This window comes from Podarcis raffonei, chromosome 4 (genome assembly GCF_027172205.1).
Source record: "Podarcis raffonei isolate rPodRaf1 chromosome 4, rPodRaf1.pri, whole genome shotgun sequence".
Taxonomy (NCBI): domain Eukaryota; kingdom Metazoa; phylum Chordata; class Lepidosauria; order Squamata; family Lacertidae; genus Podarcis; species Podarcis raffonei.
In genome coordinates, this window is record NC_070605.1 from 10,443,093 (window position 1) to 10,461,635 (window position 18,543).

Genomic DNA, 18,543 nt, shown 5'->3' on the forward strand with positions numbered 1-18,543 from the left:
TACCTCAGGTTACATACGCTTCAGGTTACATACGCTTCAGGTTACAGACTCCGCTAACCCAGAAATATTACCTCGGGTTAAGAACTTTGCTTCAGGATGAGAACAGAAACCATGCTCCGGCAGCGCGGCGGCAGCAGGAGGCCCCATTAGCTAAAGTGGTGCTTCAGGTTAAGAACAGTTTCAGGTTAAGAACGGACCTCCAGAACGAATTAAATACTTAACCTGAGGTACCACTGTAGACCCTCCTTCCGGCAACTCCTGCAGCCAAGCTGGTGCCAAATGCATTACTCAGGTGGTCCAGCTTACGTTTTGTGTATAGTTTGCTCTCCACTAAGCATGCAGTTGGGACACGGGTGGCACTGTGAGTTAAACCACAGAGCCTAGGACATGCCGATCAGAAGGTCGGCGGTTTGAATCCCCGTGACGGGGTGAGCTCCCGTTGCTCGGTCCCTGCTCCTGCCAACCTAGCAGTTCAAAAGCACGTCAAAGTGCAAGTAGATCAATAGGTACCGCTCTGGCGGGAAGGTAAACGGCGTTTCCGTGCGCTGCTGTGGTTTGCCAGAAGCGGCTTAGTCATACTGGCCACATGACCCGGAAGCTGTACGCTGGCTCCCTCGGCCAGTAGAGTGAAATGAGCGCCACAACCCCAGAGTCGGCCACGACTGGACCTAATGGTCAGGGGTCCCTTTACATTTAAGCATGCAGTTACAGGGCTTTTAACCCTTTGCATTGCATAGGGGGAAATTGCTTGGTCCCATGCAGGTGGAGTATGAGAGGAGAGCAAGTGAGTTAAGTCACATGATGCATGTGATTTTTTAATTTTCTTGGCCTCACCAAGGTAAACCTGTTTTGTCCTCAGGGCGAGAAAACGATCCAAGCGGTGCCAGCTGGAGCGAAGCCAGCCATCATCACTGCCACCAGGCCCATTACCAAAATGATCGTCACGCAGCCAAAAGGGATTGGGTCTGCCGTCCAGCCAGCTACCAAAATCATCCCGACCAAAATTGTTTATGGGCAGCAGGGTAAAACGCAGGTATGCTTAAGAACTTTGGGGGACGGGGGGCAAACGTGTTTCACCACCAGCATAAAAATAGCTTTTAAACTCTGCTTTGCTTTGGCGAGCAAGGCCTTCTCTGCACACTGGGTCTGGAGTGTGGCCACTAGATTTCATGAGAGCGTCCCTGGGCTTCTGGAGCCAGTGTATGGAGAAAGTCTTGCTTCCCTTGTAAGATGGAGAGCTAAACAGCTCTTTTTTGCCCAGTTTTCCTGCTGCAAAAAGAACTTTCAAGCGCTCTACCTTGCTTGCAGGATATCAACCAGCATCTTTCAACTGCGTATGTTTGAAATCCTGTTGTGTGCAACAAGTAGTCCATAAATTTTGCAACCTCCAGTTTTCCAGGACACAATTGCATTTTGAAGTTTGAGGCTTTGACTTAGCTGTGGGGCCAGTTCAGCTGTGTAGTTCAGCTGTGTAGTAGTAGTAGTAGTAGTAATTTTTATTTATACTCTGCCCTCCCTAGCCAAGACCGGGCTTAGCGCGGCTAACACCAGGTATATAAACAGTTGAATAAAATACAACTTAAAAACAAGATTAAAGTACAACATTAAAATGCAGCTTCATTTCAGTAGAAACTCAAATCAAAAACTTTTTGGGGATGAAAATGTCAAATCTTCACCAAGGTCAACTATCCAGACTAGTCGTACGTGGGCCAGAAAAAAGCCAGGGAAGTCCCCAAATAGGAGTTCCATTACAGAAGAAGAAAGGAAAGAGGAGAAGGGGATCAAGTTGATTCCAAGCCAAAGGCCAGGCGGAACAACTCTGTCTTACAGGCCCTGCGGAAAGAAATCAGATCCTGCAGGACCCTGGTCTCATGAGACAGAGTGTTCCACCAGGCCGGAGCCAGTGTTGAAAAGGCCCTGGCTCTGGTTTGAGGCTAATCTGACTTCCTTAGGGACCTCTAGGGTGCTGCTGTGTATGGACTGTATTTATATTCTTCCACTTTGATTGCTGAGTGCACAATCGGGAGAGATAAAGGGTAATGGGGAGCACAAAAAAAGCCTTTTTAAAAGCCTTTGCATGGGGATAACGTTGCCCTTGGTGTGAACAAATGTCCACCCCTGCTGTAAACTGTCCCCCCCTTCTTTTCAGGTCCTTATCAAGCCAAAGCCAGTGACCTTCCAGGCAACGGTTGTGAGTGAGCAGACAAGGCAACTGGTCACCGAAACACTTCAGCAGGCTTCCCGGGTGGTGGAGGCGGGGAACGCTTTGCTGCCAGAGGTGAAAGAGGAGCCCCAGGCGTACACAGACAGCAGCTCCTCTTCAACAGAATCCTCGCAGGGTTCCCAAGGTTAAACCTGCATAGATCTCCTAGTTTAATGCGGCTTCGGTTGGTTGGTTTTTATATTTTCCCTGAGGTTGTATGATAGATTTGGGGACTTCTGAGCTGAGACGAAACTGGAGACAGCTCAGTCGGCAGAGCACGAGACTCTTAATCTCAGGGTCGTGGGTTCAAGCCCCACGCTGGGCAAAAGATTCCTGCATGTCGAGGGGTTGGACTAGATGATCCTAGTGGTTCCTTTGCAACTCAACGATTCTGTGGTTTGGACTTTGGGAGCAGAATGGCCTTGGCTGGCCTCATGAGCTCGGCTTCTGAGCTCTGCATCCCCAACTGTTCTGCATGCTCATAAGATGGCCTTTGATCAGGTTGTTAGTGTGCATCTGTCCATGGAGTTAGAATCATAAAATTCTACGGCTTGGACAGTTCCCGTTGATGGCCAGCCCCTTAGTCCCGGTTACCACGTTTCCTTAATCATAGCATGCAAGTACAGTGGCCTTAAAAGGACATGCAGCTCCATGTACACCCACAACAGAGCCCGCGCACCTGCTAATGCAATAGGACTTAGAGAGCCAGTGTGGTGTAGTGGTTAAGAGTGGTAGACTCGTAATCTGGTGAACCAGGTTTGATTCCCCACTCCTCCACATGCAGCTGCTGGGTGACCTTGGGCTAGTCATACTTCTCTGAAGTCTCTCAGCCCCACTCACCTCACAGAGTGTTTGTTGTGGGGGAGGAAGGGAAAGGAGAATGTTAGCCGCTTTGAGACTCCTTAGGGTAGTGATAAAGTGGGATATCAATTCCAAACTCTTCTTCTTCTACTACTTGGTTTCCTCCTATTTCCGCCTTTGTCTGTGATCATTTTTGTAAGAAAACACTGCCTCCTAGATTGATGGCCAACAGGGAGCAGCAAAGTGCAAATTGGAGGAGGTTGGAAGAACATCAGCTTTGACATCTCTGAAGTTACATGAAATTCGTTTTGAAGAGTTGGCATCCATCAAGCTCCCAAGCTGTGTGATGGGCCTGTGGCTTAGCTAGGAGAAAGATCAAAAGCAATTCATTAGAGATGCTCCCCTTCTCTAAGTGCTGTCCAGTGTTGTAAAGACTGCAGAGGAAATAACTGGGTGCACTCTTCCCACCTTGGATCAAATCTATGCTTCCAGGTGCCATAAGAAAGCTGCAGAGATAGCGCAGGATAGTGCACACCATGGAAATGATCTCTTTCAGCTTCTGCCTTCTGGAAGAAGGTCCAGGGTTATAAAGACTAGGACTAGCCGCCTGAGAAACAGTTCCTACCCAAATGCGATTTTGGTTTTAAACGCAGAGTAAGGAGTCTCTATGGGAGTATATTGTATTTTAAAATGGGGTATCAGAGTTTTTAGGGGGGGGGGTCAACCAGGCTGGGATAGCAGGCTTGTTGGTTTTTGAATGTCTAATGCAGATTTTTTCAATTTCGTTGTTCTGTATGGGACAATGACAATAAAGATTATCGTATCATATCGATAGAGATAATTTTTTTATCCAATGAAGCTGAACGTTGGAAGATTGAGGGCAGATAAAACAATAGAACACACAGTGATGGCCACCACCTAGGATGGCATTAGACATATTCATGGAGGAGAGGGCTGTCGATGGCTATGAGCTGCAGTGAGCATGCTCTGCCTCCACTGCTGGAGCCAGCAGTGCATCCGAATACCAGTTGCTGGAAACTGCAGGAGTGGAGGTGGCAATTATGCTCGAATCCTGCTTGCAGGTTTCCCACAGGCATCTGTTCGGCCGTTGTGAGAACCGGATGCTGGACCGTTGGCCTGATCCCTCAGGCTCTCCTTATGATCTTGTGTTCCTTTGTGTCTCAGATTCCCAGCCTGTGGTTCACGTCATTGCCTCCCGCAGCCAGGATTGGTCAGAACACGAGATTGCTGTGGACTCCAGCCCTACCATAATCTACCAGGATGTCTCCAGCGAATCCCAGTCGGCCACTTCGACAATTAAAGCGCTGTTGGAGCTCCAGCAAACAACAGGTGGGCGCTCTTGATCCCGGAGCGTCTGTGGCTCCCTTGTGTCAACTAACTTGTGTTTTTATTGCAGTGGCAGAAAAGGTCTTGGTCCTGTCTATGTGTGCTGCTCACCCCCTTTCCCTAGAGAGCCGGTGGTTAGATTGTCTGACTAGATTCTGAGGGACCAGGGTTCAAATCCCCACTCGGCCATGCAGCTCACTGAGTGACCTTGGTCCAGTCGCTACCTCTCAGCCTAACCTACCCCACAGGGTTGTGGGGATTAAATGAGGAGAGCAAGAACCATGTACAAGGCAACTCCCCATTTATCCGGGGGTTATGCTCTGAGGCACCGCATGTTTAAGTGAAATTGCGTATATTTGGAACACCGTTGAAAAAGCCAGAAAGCAACACATTGTTGTTGTTTAGTCGTTTAGTCGTGTCCGACTCTTTGTGACCCCCTGGACCAGAGCATGCCAGGCACTTCTGTCTTCCACTGCCTCCCGCAGTTTGGTCAAACTCATGCTGGTAGCTTCGAGAATACTGTCCAACCATCTCGTCCTCTGTTGTCCACTTGTGCCCTCCATCTTTCCCAGCATCAGGGTCTTTTCCAGGGAGTCTTCTTTTCTCATGAGGTGGCCAAAGTCTTGGAGCCTCAGCTTCAGGATCTGTCCTTCCAGTGAGCACTCAGGGCTGCTTTCCTTCAGAATGGAGAGGTTTGATCTTCTTGCAGTCCATGGGACTCAAGAGTTTCCTCCAGCACCATAATTCAAAAGCATCAATTCTTCGGCGATCAGCCTTCTTTATGATCCAGCTTTCACTTCCATATAGGAAAACCATAGCTTTTACTATATAGACCTTTGTTTAGCTCCCTCCAAACCTTGCTCAGGCTCCAACTCTCCACAGGCCTGAAGCGTCAGTGCAAAGGCTCCTGGGATTGCCTTTGCAAAGGCTTATTGGATTGCTAGATGCCATTTTTGCATAATTTTTGCCCTTTTTGCGCTCTTTTAGACCCACTTTGCCACTTTCATGCCCCTTTGCAGCGATGCACATGTGTGCAGTTGCGCATGAAAATGGGGAGTTGCCTGTACATCTCCTTGAATCACAAAGTGGCAAAAAGATGCAATAAATAAATGAATAAAAATTTTGGCATGTGTCATTGGGGGCTTATGTGCTTAAGAGTCCAAAACAAAAAGCAACAACAGTGTTCTCTGTTCTCTTTTTTCTTTCCTTTATGCCGGAGCAGTGAAGGAGAAATTGGAATCCAAGCCAAGGCAGCCAACGATTGATCTGAGCCAAATGGCAGTCCCCATCCAGATGACGCAAGAGAAGCGACATTCTCCAGAAAGCCCCTCTATCGCCGTGGTGGAGTCAGAACTGGTTGCAGAATACATCACCACTGGTGAGTCACGTAGGAAACATGCGACGGGGAGAAGGACCTGGTGGGACTTCAAAATATATATATATTGCAAGCAGGATGCGGAAAACTTCACAGACTTTTGGGACCTCCCAACGACCAGTTTATTGAGCATCCATCCTGATTTAGAAGGTGTGCTATTCCTTGCTTTCCTTTGCATTCCCATCACTTTCCTTACCGGAAAAAAACCAATCTCTTGGGGGAAGCGGGTTTGATGCAGTAGAGCTCTGAATGAATGAACAGGGCAGAGAGAGTAGATCTGGCACCCCCAAACTCAGCCCTCCAGATGTTTTGGGACCACAATTCCCATCATCCCTGACCACTGGTCCTGTTAGCTAGGGATCATGGGAGTTGTAGTCCTAACACATCAGGAGGGCCGAGTTTGGGGGTGTTTGGAGTAGATTGTCACTGAAGAGTACATGATTAGCATGGAACTTGCTGCCACAGGTTGTGGTTGTGGCGCTTGGTTTGGAGGGGGGATTAAAGAAATCCTTGGCAGAAGAGAAGTCGCATCAATTGCTAGTAGCCATGATAGTTAAATGGAACTTCCAGGTTTAGAGGCAACCTGCCTGAGGACGCGGGTGGCGCTGGGGGTTAAACCACAGAGCCTAGGACTTGCCGATCAGAAGGTCGGCGGTTCGAATCCCCGCAACAGGGTGAGCTCCCGTTGCTCGGTCCCTGCTCCTGCCAACCTAGCAGTTCGAAAGCACGTCAAAGTGCAAGTAGATAAATAGGTACCGCTCCGGCGGGAAGGTAAACGGCGTTTCCGTGCGCTGCTCTGGTTCGCCAGAAGCGGCTTAGTCCTGCTGGCCACATGACCCGGAAGCTGTATGCTGGCTCCCTCGGCCAATAAAGCGAGAGGAGCGCCCCAACCCCAGAGTTGGTCACGACTGGACCTAGTGGTCAGAGGTCCCTTTACCTTTACCTTTTTACCTGGGGACAAACAGTGCAAAGAGGACTGTTGCTTTAATGCCCTGCTTGTGGGCTGGGGCAGAGAATGAAGGTCTTCCTAGCCCTTGTGGTCTGAGCAGCAGGGCTGCTGTTAAATTCTTACTTTTGAGTGCTTGACAGATCTTGGGAAGAAGAAAGTGCCAACTCTGGGGAGTGGCTAGAGAGAATAGTTGGGGCGTAATTTGTACTACGGCTCCATCTTGCAGCCTGCAGCTGAACCATGTTCAGGAATTAGTGGTGCTTCTGAATAAATGCCGAGTGCCTCTCTCACTACCCACACTTGGTCCCCTCTCAGAAAAACGGTGACAACAAACTCCCAACTCCAGGATTTGGAAGTACTGTGAAGGCCTCTCCATTTCCCATCCCTTCTTCATGCCTAGCAGGTCCTGTTTTTGCCTGGCTTTATGGATTGTATTTGGGAAGGAGGCAGTCTCCAGGGTGTGTATCTGGGAAGATTGTAGGCGGCTGCTTTTCTCAGCTGCTGTATGTCTCCCCTCTCGCCCACTCTCCCTCTCACACACACCCCTGCCCAAATAATGGAGCCTGTGGAATAGCTTGCCACAGATTCTTGTCAAACATAACCATAGAATTGTAGAGTTGGGTGGGAGCCAAAGCGTTGTTGAGCCCAACCCCCTGCAGTGCAGAGCAGTTGATGTCTGCCTCCTTAACGCTCAAAAATTTCCTTGGTGGCTGTATAGCCTACCCCTTCCTCTCCACTTCATGGCTTGACTCCTGCAGAACGTGCGCTGAAGCTGGCATTGGATGTTAGATTAGATGTAGGTTAGTCTTCGTTCTGATCTAGCCGGTGCTCTGGTTGCATTTGAGGAACATTTTGCAACACACTGGTTGGAGCACTTGTTCTGCATGCAGAAGGTCCCAGATTCTACAGGTAGGGCTGGGGAAGACTCCTGTCCTGGACAGATCACAATAAATAGTTGGTTTTGCTTTAGAGCAAGCGCTGGCTGGAGATGAGCAGAGCAAATCGCCTCTTCTCGTATCTCTAACATCTTTGTCTATCTGCAGACTCAGGAAGACAGCACTGTATTCCTTCACATTCGGAAGAATACCTCCAAAGCCACATAGGTTAGATGTTTTATTTCTAAAAGACATTAAAAAAATTTATAGACTGTTCTGGAGGCCCTTGGAGTGACCTTATACAACATGGAAGTGCTGGTGTGCGTCAGCATTGGGATCCGTTATTTTATCTGGATCAGTACATTACGTTTCCAATTTATTTTATTTTTTACACTGGAAAGCTTTGCCCAAGTGCTTATAGATTAGCAGTTTGAAGTCTCCAGTTGATTGTATTGGCTGTTGGTTATGACAGCTGCTACTGTCAACCATGGACACTTCATTTTAGCCTTTCTGTGGTAGCAGAGAGAACTAGAACGTTGCCGTGACTACTTGTTCCTTTGCACCATTGCAAAAAGCGAAGAAAGGCCTGGCAAGGAGTGGGCAAGCATGTGACTGATGGCTCTAGGGCAGCGGTTCTCAACCTGTGGGTCCCCAGATGTTGTTGAACTACAACTCCCATCACCCCTAGCTAGCAAGGCCACAGCTCAGGGATGATGGGAGTTGTAGTCCAACAACATCTGGGGACCCACAGGTTGAGAACCGCTGCTCTAGGGTCTGGAAGGAGGCTTTCTGTGGGGGACTGTAGCAGTTGTCAGAATTGACAGCTTCAATAGTCATCTGGAGGCTTCTGACCACATAGAGGCTTGTTCACAAGGCATCTATGTAAACTATGTAACTGGGGAAGAGGCGTGGAGATGGTTTGGATCTTAGCCTGGGCAAATTCCTAGGTAACTGTTCCTGGATTTTAATGAGCCTCTTGATTTCCCACACTTCCTTTGAAGATTTAGGACTTCCCTCTCTCACTGGAGTGTGCCAACAAATTACTCATTGGGTTTTTGTGTGTGTGTGTTTTTTTAAAGCATAACATTGCTGGGCCTTTGCCTACTCACAATGATTAACCAGGATTCCTTGTGAGTTTCTCGGTGTACAGAATTTTCTGCGAGGGCAGAGTTATTTAAAGCAATTACTCAAGAGGGAGTTTCACTTGTGCCATTGCTGTGATACAGAAGATGATAGAAAAGACCCAAAACATGGCACCTTTAACCAGGACGAGTCCACAGGGTTCCTGGTAGGAGTCTGGTTGGCCACTGTGAGAACAGGATGCTCAGCTAGTTGGACCTTTGGCCTGACCCAGCTGCCAGGCTTTTCTTAACATTGTGTTATCCACTTGTGTGAATTTGCACAGGGTGTTAAGAATGTGGTTTTGTTCCTAATCCTTACTAGTGCGTAGGCTTTTGGAAGACACCTTGCACGTTCACTTGAACCACAAAGGATGGGGAAACAAGACATTCTGACGGGGACTCGGTTTTCCTGAGCCTTCAAAAACCTCCACCTATTTTGGGGGTAGCTGTGGCAAACCAGCTTGCAACCTTTCTGTGACTCAAAAGTCTCAGCAGGAGGAGACTTGGAATCCCAGGGCAGGAGCAGATTTGGCCCCATTCCACCCACCCTTTGCTTTTCTCCGTAGGAATGAACAAATGGCCAAGAACAATTGGCCATAAGAACATAAGAAGAGCCTGCTGGATCAGGCCAATGACCCAAGTAGTGCCGCCCTCTGCTCTTACAGTGGCCAACCAGATGCTCGTTATGGGAAACGCGCAAGCAGGATTCAAACGCAAGTGCCCCCTTTCCCCTTCTGTGGTTTCCAGCAACTGGCATTCAGAAGCATCCCTGCCTCCCGGCCGTGGAGGCAGAGCAATAACCATCATGGCTAGTAGCTGTCGACAACCCTCTTTTCCATTTATAGTGGGTGAAGTTAAAGCTCCGCATGTGGGGTCAACAATGCATCAAGGACAATCTCTGCTCTTTCCCCCGGAAACTTGCTGATGGAGATCCCGTGTGTCTATGCACATAGGAGAAAGGTGCAGGCTGGGATCCTTGCAGTGTACAACCCCACTCCGTGCTGTACCCTTTGGCCTTCTTGAGCAAGTTTTGGAACATGGTGGCCGCTTAGAAGCAGTGCTCTCTGTTCCTTCCCGCCCCACCCACCCCTCCCAGATCTACACTGTCACTTTAGGTGACATTCCCCACCTGCCTGTAGCTGTACATCAGCCTTCACCAGCCCTAGGGCTGTGGGGAGTTGTAGCTCAAAGCACTTAGAGGCAAAGGCTGATCCACGTCCCTTTGACCCCAGCATGTAAGACTAGCACTGCCGCTGAACACACTTACTTTAAATCTCACCAATTTTTCCATGACTTCATGAGAATTCCAGTGGAGGAGGCAGCTTTGTGACGCACCCTGAGAGGCTACCGTTGATCTTTTTCTTCCTTCCTTCCTGTCTTTCCTTCCCTTTCTCACTTCCAGTTAGTCACCGGTCCCAGCCTCACCAGCAGTCCTCCCAGCCCCAGCGGACTCTGCTGCAGCACGTGGCCCAGTCCCAGACAGCAACGCAAACGTCGGTCGTGGTGAAATCCATCCCAGCTTCCTCCACGGGCGCCATCACACACATCATGCAACAGGTTGGTAACCGTCTCTCCAACGCACAGCCTTTTTGCACTCCAGGGAGGTGAAAAAAAAAAGAAGGACCTCAGTGTCAGGAGTTCAGCCTACACTCGAGTAGGACCCTGGCAGAGACACATGCCCGACTGGCATGTTCCCTCCCTCCTGGTCGATCGTTTGGGAGCTTCAAAAGCTTTCTTCAGCCCAAACATCACAGCGACCGATGCCAACAGACACCGGCACACTTAGGGTTCCGCAGAGTCTTCACTGCTTTGCATAACAGACCTCAGCAACTCTACTGGCTAATCTACTTTATTTACACATAAACACACACAGCGCACTGTAGCATGGCTCCCTCTCTCTCTAGCATCAGGCAGCAAAGAGACAAAGGACAATAGTCCCACTTCACGGAACACAGTAACACAAACATCCTGTCTCCGTCACTTCCTACTCTACATCCACCGTCATGTGAAAGACAACAATCCCATGACTGCAATCATGGAGCAGGAATTCTAACACACAGATTATGATTGCAGGGTCCAGGCTGGTTCATAAGGGGAGTGGTATCCCGTATGAATGCATTGAAGGCTGACGTCTTTTTGCTCCCTCTCCTTTGTGTGCATCAAGGCCCTGAGCAGCCACACAGCCTTCACCAAGCACAGCGAGCAGCTGGGGACAGAGGAAGGGGAGGTAGAGGAGATGGACACCTTGGACCCCCAGACGGGCCTCTTCTACCGCTCGGCGCTGGTGCAGGCGCAGAAGCAGCAGAAGCTGAGCCAGCCGCCCCAGCTGGAGCAGGCGCAGCTTCAGGTCAAGACCCTCCAGTGCTTCCAGGCCAAACAGAAGCAGACCATCCACCTCCAGGCAGAACAGCTGCCCCACAAACTGCCCCAGATGCCCCAGCTCTCCATCCGGCACCAGAAGCTCGCCCCGCTGCCACAGGAGCTGGCTCAGCCCAAGCTGGATGCCCCGCAGGCGGCGGCGGCGCCTCCTCCTCCTCCTCCCCACCACCCCATAGCCCGCGAGAGGCAGCTGCCCACCTTGGTGGCCCAGCCCCAGCAGACGGTGGTCCAGGTCCTGGCCGTCAAGACCACCCAGCAGCTGCCTAAACTTCAGCAGGCACCCACCGCCCAAAAGATCTACGTCCAGCCCCAGCCGCCCCAGGGACAGATGCAGCTCTCAACCCCTCCTGAGAAGCAGCCGGCGAGCCAGGTAAAGGATTCGGGGTGCTGGGGGTGCTGCGAGGGGTTGAGGGGGGGAGGGAATTCCACTTGCCTTGAGGGCCCCATGGAAGCCGCCATGTTGAACAGTGAAAAAAAAGACCAAGAAATTACACAAAACAAAAGAAATTACCGCGAAAATCCCTGAAACGAGAAGTAATCGACTATACAATAACAAAAATAAAAAAATAAACTAGAATTAAACAAAGGCTTTACGAGATGCCGGCTACAAAACTCGTTTCACTGAACTAATCCGTTTCCTTAGAAGGAAATAAAGAAATTATAAGATTTTAAGTGGGATCAAACAAGCTCAAGAGCAGGGCTGAAAATGCTTCCTTGAGTTTTCAAAAAAGGTATGAAAACCTCAGTGACAAGTTTTAAACATTGCCCTACTTAAGAGAATCCAGCAGTAGTGATAAGAAATTGAGGTTTTAAAGTTTCAAACAAATTCAAAAAACAGGGGAGAAACTCAAAAAAGTTTTAAACATGAACCTTAATTAAGAGAACCAAGCAGTAGTAATAAGAAATTGAGTTTGTTTCTTTATTTCCTTCTGAGGGAACTGATTAGTTCATTGAAACGAGTTTTGTAGCCGGCATCTCATAAAGTCTTTGTTTAATTCTAGTTTATTTTTTTGATTTTTGTTATTCTATAGTCGATTACTTCGCGTTTCAGGGATTTTCATGATAATTTCTTTTGTTTTGTGTAATGCCATGTTGAACAGAGCAGCCACCGTCTCCTCCTGCCGATGGACGCCACTTGGTAGCACTCGTATGATTTGCCTGTGAGGAGGTTGAGGCTTTGGCCAGGACAGAGCTGAGGGGGCAGAGAACCAGTGGCAAATATATAGGGCCTTTGAGGCTTTCCGTGCTTGTGCTCCTGTTCCCAAGCGCCCTTCCCTCTGCTCTTACAATTTTTATTACAATACAGTCGCATCTTTCGCAGGGGGTTGGGTCCAGGGCTTCCAATTAAACCCGAAAACCGCCTGAACGCAGAGCCTTAGAGCCGTCTCATGTCTGGCAGGCTGGGGCGGGTGGGAGAGAGAGAGTGTGCCCAGCACTCCCAGAGCCCACGCCTTTCAATCAGGTTTTGCCCTCCAAGCAAAGCAGAGAGGCTAAACGCTCTTTTCGTTCCATGCAAACCCAGGGTAGTAGTAGTAGTAGTAATAATAATAATAATAATAATAATAATAATAATAATAATAATAATAATAATTTTATTTATACCCCGCCCATCTGGCTGGGTCCCCCCAGCCACTCTGGGCGGCTTCCAACAAAACACTAAAATACAATAACGTATTAAACATTAAAAGCTTCCCTAAACAGGGCAGCCTTTAAATGTCTTCTAAAAGTTTGGTAGTTATTTTTTTCTTTGACATCTGATGGGAGGGCGTTCCACAGGGCGGGTGCCACTACCGAGAAGGCTCTCTGCCTGGTTCCCTGTTGCTTTGCTTCTCGCAACGAGGGAACCGCCAGAAGGCCCTCTGCGCTGGACCTCAGAGTCCGGGCAGAACGATGGGGGTGGAGACGCTCCATCAGGTCTACTGGGCCGAGGCCATTTAGGAGCTTTTAAGCTCTCCAACTTGCTTCAGATATCTGCCATCTTCAAATAGCTAAAGGGTTGTCACATGGAAGAGAGAACAAGCTTGTTTTCTCCTGCCCTGGACTGTAGGACTCGAACCAATGGCTTCATGTTACAAGAAAGTAGATTCTGACTAAACATCAGAAAGAACTGCTCTAACAGAGCTGTTAGACAGTGGCATGGTCTCTCTCGGGAGGTTGTGAACTCTCCTTCCTTGGAGGTTTTTAAGCAAAGGTTAGATGGCCAGCTGCCATGGATGCTTTAGCTGAGATTCCTGCATTGCAGGGGGTTGGACTAGATGACCCTAGTCCAACTCTTCGATTCTATGTTTGGAGGGCAAGGCCTATTCGGTGTGCCCACTCTGGAATGCTGGCGATAATAATAATAATACTTTATTTACGGTATATCCTGCCCTCCCCAACCGAAGCCGGGCTCAGAGCGGCTAACAACAATAAAAGTAGCACAGCGATGCTCATTTGAGATCTTGCCGGATCTCAGATAGCTTTACGGGACATTGAGAGCCTCCCAAAATCCATGCTCCAAGAGGGTTTTGCCCTCCCTCCACCCCAAAAGCAAGGCGCAGAGCTTCCCATCTCTTTCTGTGCCAGGGAAGCCCAAAAGAACTCTTAAATGCTCCACCTTGCTTGGATTTAAGTTGCACGGTTTCAACCAGCCCTCCTTGTGCAAGTTAAATGCACATAACTTGCAATTGTTCTGTATGTATGATGACTTCTCCTGCAAGGAGCACAAGGTAGATTTCTTGGTTCTCCTTGTCCCCATTTTATCCTCGCTACAGCTCTGTGACATAGGATAGGAAGAACATAGAAAGCTGTCTTGTATGCAGTCGGACCGCGGGTCTCCCTAGCTCAGCATTGACAGACATGACTTGACAGAGGCGCTACGTGGTTTCAGAGGTCTCTCTCAGCCCTACCTGGGAATGCTGCTAGGGATTTAAATTGGGAGCTTTGGCATGCAAGGCAGCTGATCTGAGCTGTGACCCTTAGGCTGAGGGAGTGTCTGGCTCCAAGGTCACCCATTTAACTTCATAGCTGCACGGTGATTAAGCTCACGTTTAAGCTATGCTGTGCCATGAGTGTATTTTTTGAAAGTCAGAGCTGGGTGCAAGGAAGGAGCAACCCCTCTCTGTGCTAGGAAGAGAAGCCCCGCCAGGCTAGTGATTTCTGTTAGTTTCAGACGCTTTCTAAATACAGATCTTTTGCAACTGCCATTGCATGGACCGATTTCCTGATTTTATTTCATTTTCACTTTTGTTTTGTTCTTCTTTTTAGGTATAAAGTTATTGATTTCTGTCCCCGTAATACCTTTTTTTGTTAATTTCTGTGGAACGTAAAGACGAAGGCCCGGCGGCACTCTAAGGACCTCCATTGTACGTCTTCCTTTGTCGTTTTACATCACCCTCAGCTTAGTAAAAACTGCTTCCTCTGAGAAGAGCAAACCTCCTTTTCCTTGGGGAAGGGCGCAAAACCACGAAGGGGAAACCAAGGAAAAATGAATCAGCAGACAAAAACATGTATCGATTGCCATAGACGCTTAGGGGCAAAAAGTCACTCCTCTCTTTTTAAAACTGGCTCTCTGAGCCTTTTGAGGTGGGGGCAGGGGTGGAATTGAGCAGGGAAATGCTTTGGGGGGTGTAAATCCCAAAGGAATACGGGACTGCTGGTTGCAGATGCCTAAGCAAGGCATCTCGCAGTCTGAAAGCCTCTCCTGCCTCTTAACTTATTATCCCCCTTATGTTGCTATGGATTATTCTGTCTCACAGCACTTTCACTTTCAAAATCACGCCCCCATTGCTGGTGTTTATTACTGTCATTTAGGTTTAAGTAGCGCCATCCGTCCCGCCAACCTGCCTGTAACGCGCATAAACCCCCTTTTAATTCCCAGGTGCACCAGCCCATCATAACCCAAGGATCCTCTGTTACAAAGATAACCTTTGAAGGCCACCAGCCGCCCACCGTCTCCAAGGTGACCAGCATCAGTGCGGTACCCAAGCTGGCGCCGCCTCTTCCGAACCTCTTTCCCGCCCAGGTGTCCGCAAAGACGGCGGTGGCGGACATTTTGAAAATGTCCATGATGGAAGCCCAGATCGACACCAGCGCGGACCGCGTGGCGGCGGACCCACCAAACAGCAAGGCCTCCCCCGCCGCCGGCGGGCCACCCGGCGAAGCGGAATCGGTGCCCGCCTCGGTGCTGAGAGTGGCCACGGTCGGGATGGCAGCGTCGGTCCTCCAGCAGCCCAAGCGCCTGGACTCTGCCTCGAGCCCCCCTGCCGTCAGGCTGCCCTTGCCAGAGAGGAAGCAGGGCACCCCGGCTGCCGGCAACCACTTCATTCGCATCCAGAATATCGCCCCAAAGAAAGTGGAGGAGATTCCTGCGGAGATCTTGATCCAGGTAAACGGGGGGGAGATAAAAGAGAAGTTTAAGGAACCGCAGAAAGGGGAGGAAGGAAGTCACATTTTAAAATGTCAGAATGATTGTAAAATCAGTGAAATGTATACAGTGGTACCTCGGGTTACATACGCTTCAGGTTACATACGCTTCAGGCTATAGACTCTGCTAACCCAGAAATAGTACCTTGGGTTAAGAACTTAGCTTCAGGATGAGAACAGAAATCGTGCGGCGGCAGCAAGAGGCCCCATTAGCTAAAGTGCTTCAGGTTAAGAACAGTTTCAGGTTAAGAACGGACCTCCGGAACGAATTAAGTACTTAACCCGAGGTACCACTGTAAATACAGTGGAAGCTTGGTTCTTGAACGGCTTAGTTGACAAACAAATCGGCTCCCGAACGCCAAAAGCCCAGCAGTAAGTGTCCTGATTTCTGAATTACAAAAGCTCCTGCAGCCAATCGGATGCCGAGCCTTGGTTTTTGAACGGTTTCAGGAGTTGAACAGTGGTACCTCAGGTTACAAATGCTTCAGGTTACAAACTCTGCTAACCTGGAAGAGTTATCTCAAGTTGAGAACTTTGCCCCAGGAAGAGAACGGAAATCGTGTGCCAGCGGCAGTAAAAGGCCCCATTAGCGAAATCACGCCTCTAGTTAAGAACAGTTTCAGGTTAAGAACAGACCTCCGGAACGAATTAAGTTCATAACTAGAGGTCCCACTGTATCTGAGAAGTATAAATTTTTTTAAAAATAAGAAAGCTGTCACAAAAAGTGCCTTTAAGCTCTCTTCGCCTTCCTCCCCTTTAGCTTTGCTATGTTTTTATTAAAGTTTTTATTGTTTTACAGAAGTATGTGTAATGTCTCTCGTATTTTTTCCATGTAACATTTTTACAAATCAGTTTCATTTGTTGAGACATTAGGAAGAAAAGGGGTGGGGGGGTCGGGTGGGGGGGGTCGGGTGGTGATGTTTCTATTTTGCTTAATGTATGTAGGGTTTGGTGTCAGCGTTGTTCTCGCAGGTTCTCTGCTGTTCACTTGTGTTCCTTTGGTGGGGAGAGAGGTTGGGGTTGGCCTAGGGTGTGGCTGTTCATTTGTGGTTGGCTGTGGTGGTCTTTGTTTTCATGTGTGAGTGGGGTGGGTAGGTGGGTGTTTTGGATCAGGTTAGCCATATTGATTTGTATGCTGTTGGTGGAGGATTGTCATTGTCTTGTTGGGCTGTGTATGTGATAAAGGGGAGCCATAAAGACGTCTTCTTCTGTTTGTCCCCGTGTCAGTTTCAGTTTATCGGTTAATTTTTCTAGTAGGGCTGTTTCCCATACTATTTGGTACCATTGGTCTATGCTTACTCCTGACAGGTCTCTCCAGTGTCTGGTTATGGTGTTTCTGGCTGCTGAAAGTAGATGGGTTATGAGTTCTTTGTGGTGTAAATGGCCATTGTTGTCTTAGAAGATGTTTAGCAGGGCCAATTCTGGGGTGATGTCTAATACTTGCTTAGTTATTTTACATATTTCTCATATGGCTGTTAATGCACAGTTTCCCTCCTCCTCTTCCAGACGATCCCTCAGTTTTCCGTGGCCTGCCATTCCACCTCCAACGTGGTTGTGGAGCCCAGCGGCCTCCTGGAGCTCAACAACTTCACCAGCCAGCGCCTCGACGAGGAGGAGACTGCGATGGAACAGGACCTCGACAGCGGCAATGAGGACGGGACCGAGCCCAGCCCAATGCAGAGCTCCGAACACTCGTAGCGTGCCTGGGATGCTGGTGTGCACTTTAAAAGGATGCTGGTCCCTGGAAGGCGAAGCAAAGACTCGGCTGCTGGTGTCGAAGACTCCCTTGTAGTATTCTCCAGAAGCACTTTTGGGGGGGGCTCGCCAAGCAACGGGGTGCTGGCGGAGAACAGCAGTGGTCGCGAAACGATTTTGGAGGTAGATGGTGTTGCTGCGCCGGTTTAGCCGTACGACAGTGGGAATGTATTTTTTTTTCAAGCAAAGAAGAAAAACACGCGGCGGTTTTTATTTCTTAACGGCGTCACCGAAGTTTTTGTTTGCTACGACATTCTGGACCGGCTGATAAAAACGTTCTTGGTTGAAAACAGGCAGCAGCGCTCTCCGTTTGTAGTTGAATGAAACTCCCATCACAAGATGTTTGTAATTTTATTTTATTTTTTTTAAACGTAGCATGCCTAGGTCCTTTGGTGCTGGGAAAGCACTTAAGAAATTTTGTCTAGTATGTGTTGTGGCTTCCCTGCACTGATGTGCCATTTTATTTTCAAATAAGCTTATGAAGATCGGCCGCTTCTAAACACAAAGCAGTATTGTCCAGGAACACTCAGGATCACAGGGAAAACACGCTGCGAGGAGATCCTCTTACTGGATCAGACACCAAGAAATCACATTTCTTCCGGGCATAGATGAAATCGTTCCACATTTAAAGTTATTTTTATTTATTCAAAATAGGAAAACCTGAAGAGAGAATTCCAGCTTCACGATCCTTGGTCCTGTTAAACAGGCCCAGCAACCTCAATACTTTCTTTTCTTTTTTGTAAAGAGAAACGGTTTGATCTTTAAGCTGCAGGGTGGGAGAAATACGTCTCAAAAACAGAACAAAGGGCATTGATAATCCGAGAGAGGAACTGTGTTGTGGGTTGTGACATCCAGACATTTCTTTTGTTCTTATGTGCTTTTTTTCTTTTTTAAAAAAGAGGAAATTTAATTATGACTGTCAAGAGACTTTACAAAGAAAACACACCTTAAAATTACTGACCTTCTGTTGTTTCTGAGATGATCCTTTTCCAAGCCTTACCATTTTTGTTTGCACAACAAATAATACAATTTTTTTAAAGGTGTGTGTGTTGCGTTGACTGAATCAACTGTAGTATAAAGTAAGAAACGGTCTGTACAACTAAGTAATGAAGACGTTGCTTTTTTTTTAAAAAGGGGGGGAAAGAAAGAACTGTATATAGGAACTGGTTTTTTAACGTGACTTTTTTCTTTTTTGTATAGATTTCATTATAAATAAGCATTTTTGATGTCTCCTGTATATACATATCAGTTGAACTGCCCTGTTTTTTTTGGTGCTGAAATACTACTTCAAGTAGATATTCTCTGAAGGCTCTAATACAACTTGTGTCAAATAT

The 18,543-nt window shown here is 48.3% G+C and overlaps 1 protein-coding gene across 10 annotated transcripts in view; it reads left to right on the plus strand.

Moving 5' to 3' along the window:
• EMSY (EMSY transcriptional repressor, BRCA2 interacting) overlaps nt 1-18,334 on the plus strand; it is a 44,046-nt gene extending 25,712 nt beyond the window's left edge. For 5 of the 10 annotated variants that reach the window (XM_053385432.1, XM_053385427.1, XM_053385426.1 and 2 more), the window contains 10 exons: nt 860-1,033; nt 2,150-2,348; nt 4,190-4,354; nt 5,574-5,729; nt 7,719-7,778; nt 9,238-9,388; nt 10,078-10,228; nt 10,836-11,420; nt 14,910-15,416; nt 16,961-18,334. In XM_053385432.1, coding sequence (XP_053241407.1) covers nt 860-1,033; nt 2,150-2,348; nt 4,190-4,354; nt 5,574-5,729; nt 7,719-7,778; nt 9,238-9,388; nt 10,078-10,228; nt 10,836-11,420; nt 14,910-15,416; nt 16,961-17,152 — 2,340 coding nt within the window. In that variant the 3' untranslated portion in view covers nt 17,153-18,334. Of the gene's footprint in view, nt 1-859; nt 1,034-2,149; nt 2,349-4,189; nt 4,355-5,573; nt 5,730-7,718; nt 7,779-9,237; nt 9,389-10,073; nt 10,229-10,835; nt 11,421-14,296; nt 14,395-14,909; nt 15,417-16,960 lie in introns of those variants that run through there. The other 5 variants (XM_053385433.1, XM_053385434.1, XR_008330091.1 and 2 more) reach the window with 4 other exon arrangements.
• The last annotated feature ends 209 nt before the right edge of the window (nt 18,335-18,543 follow it).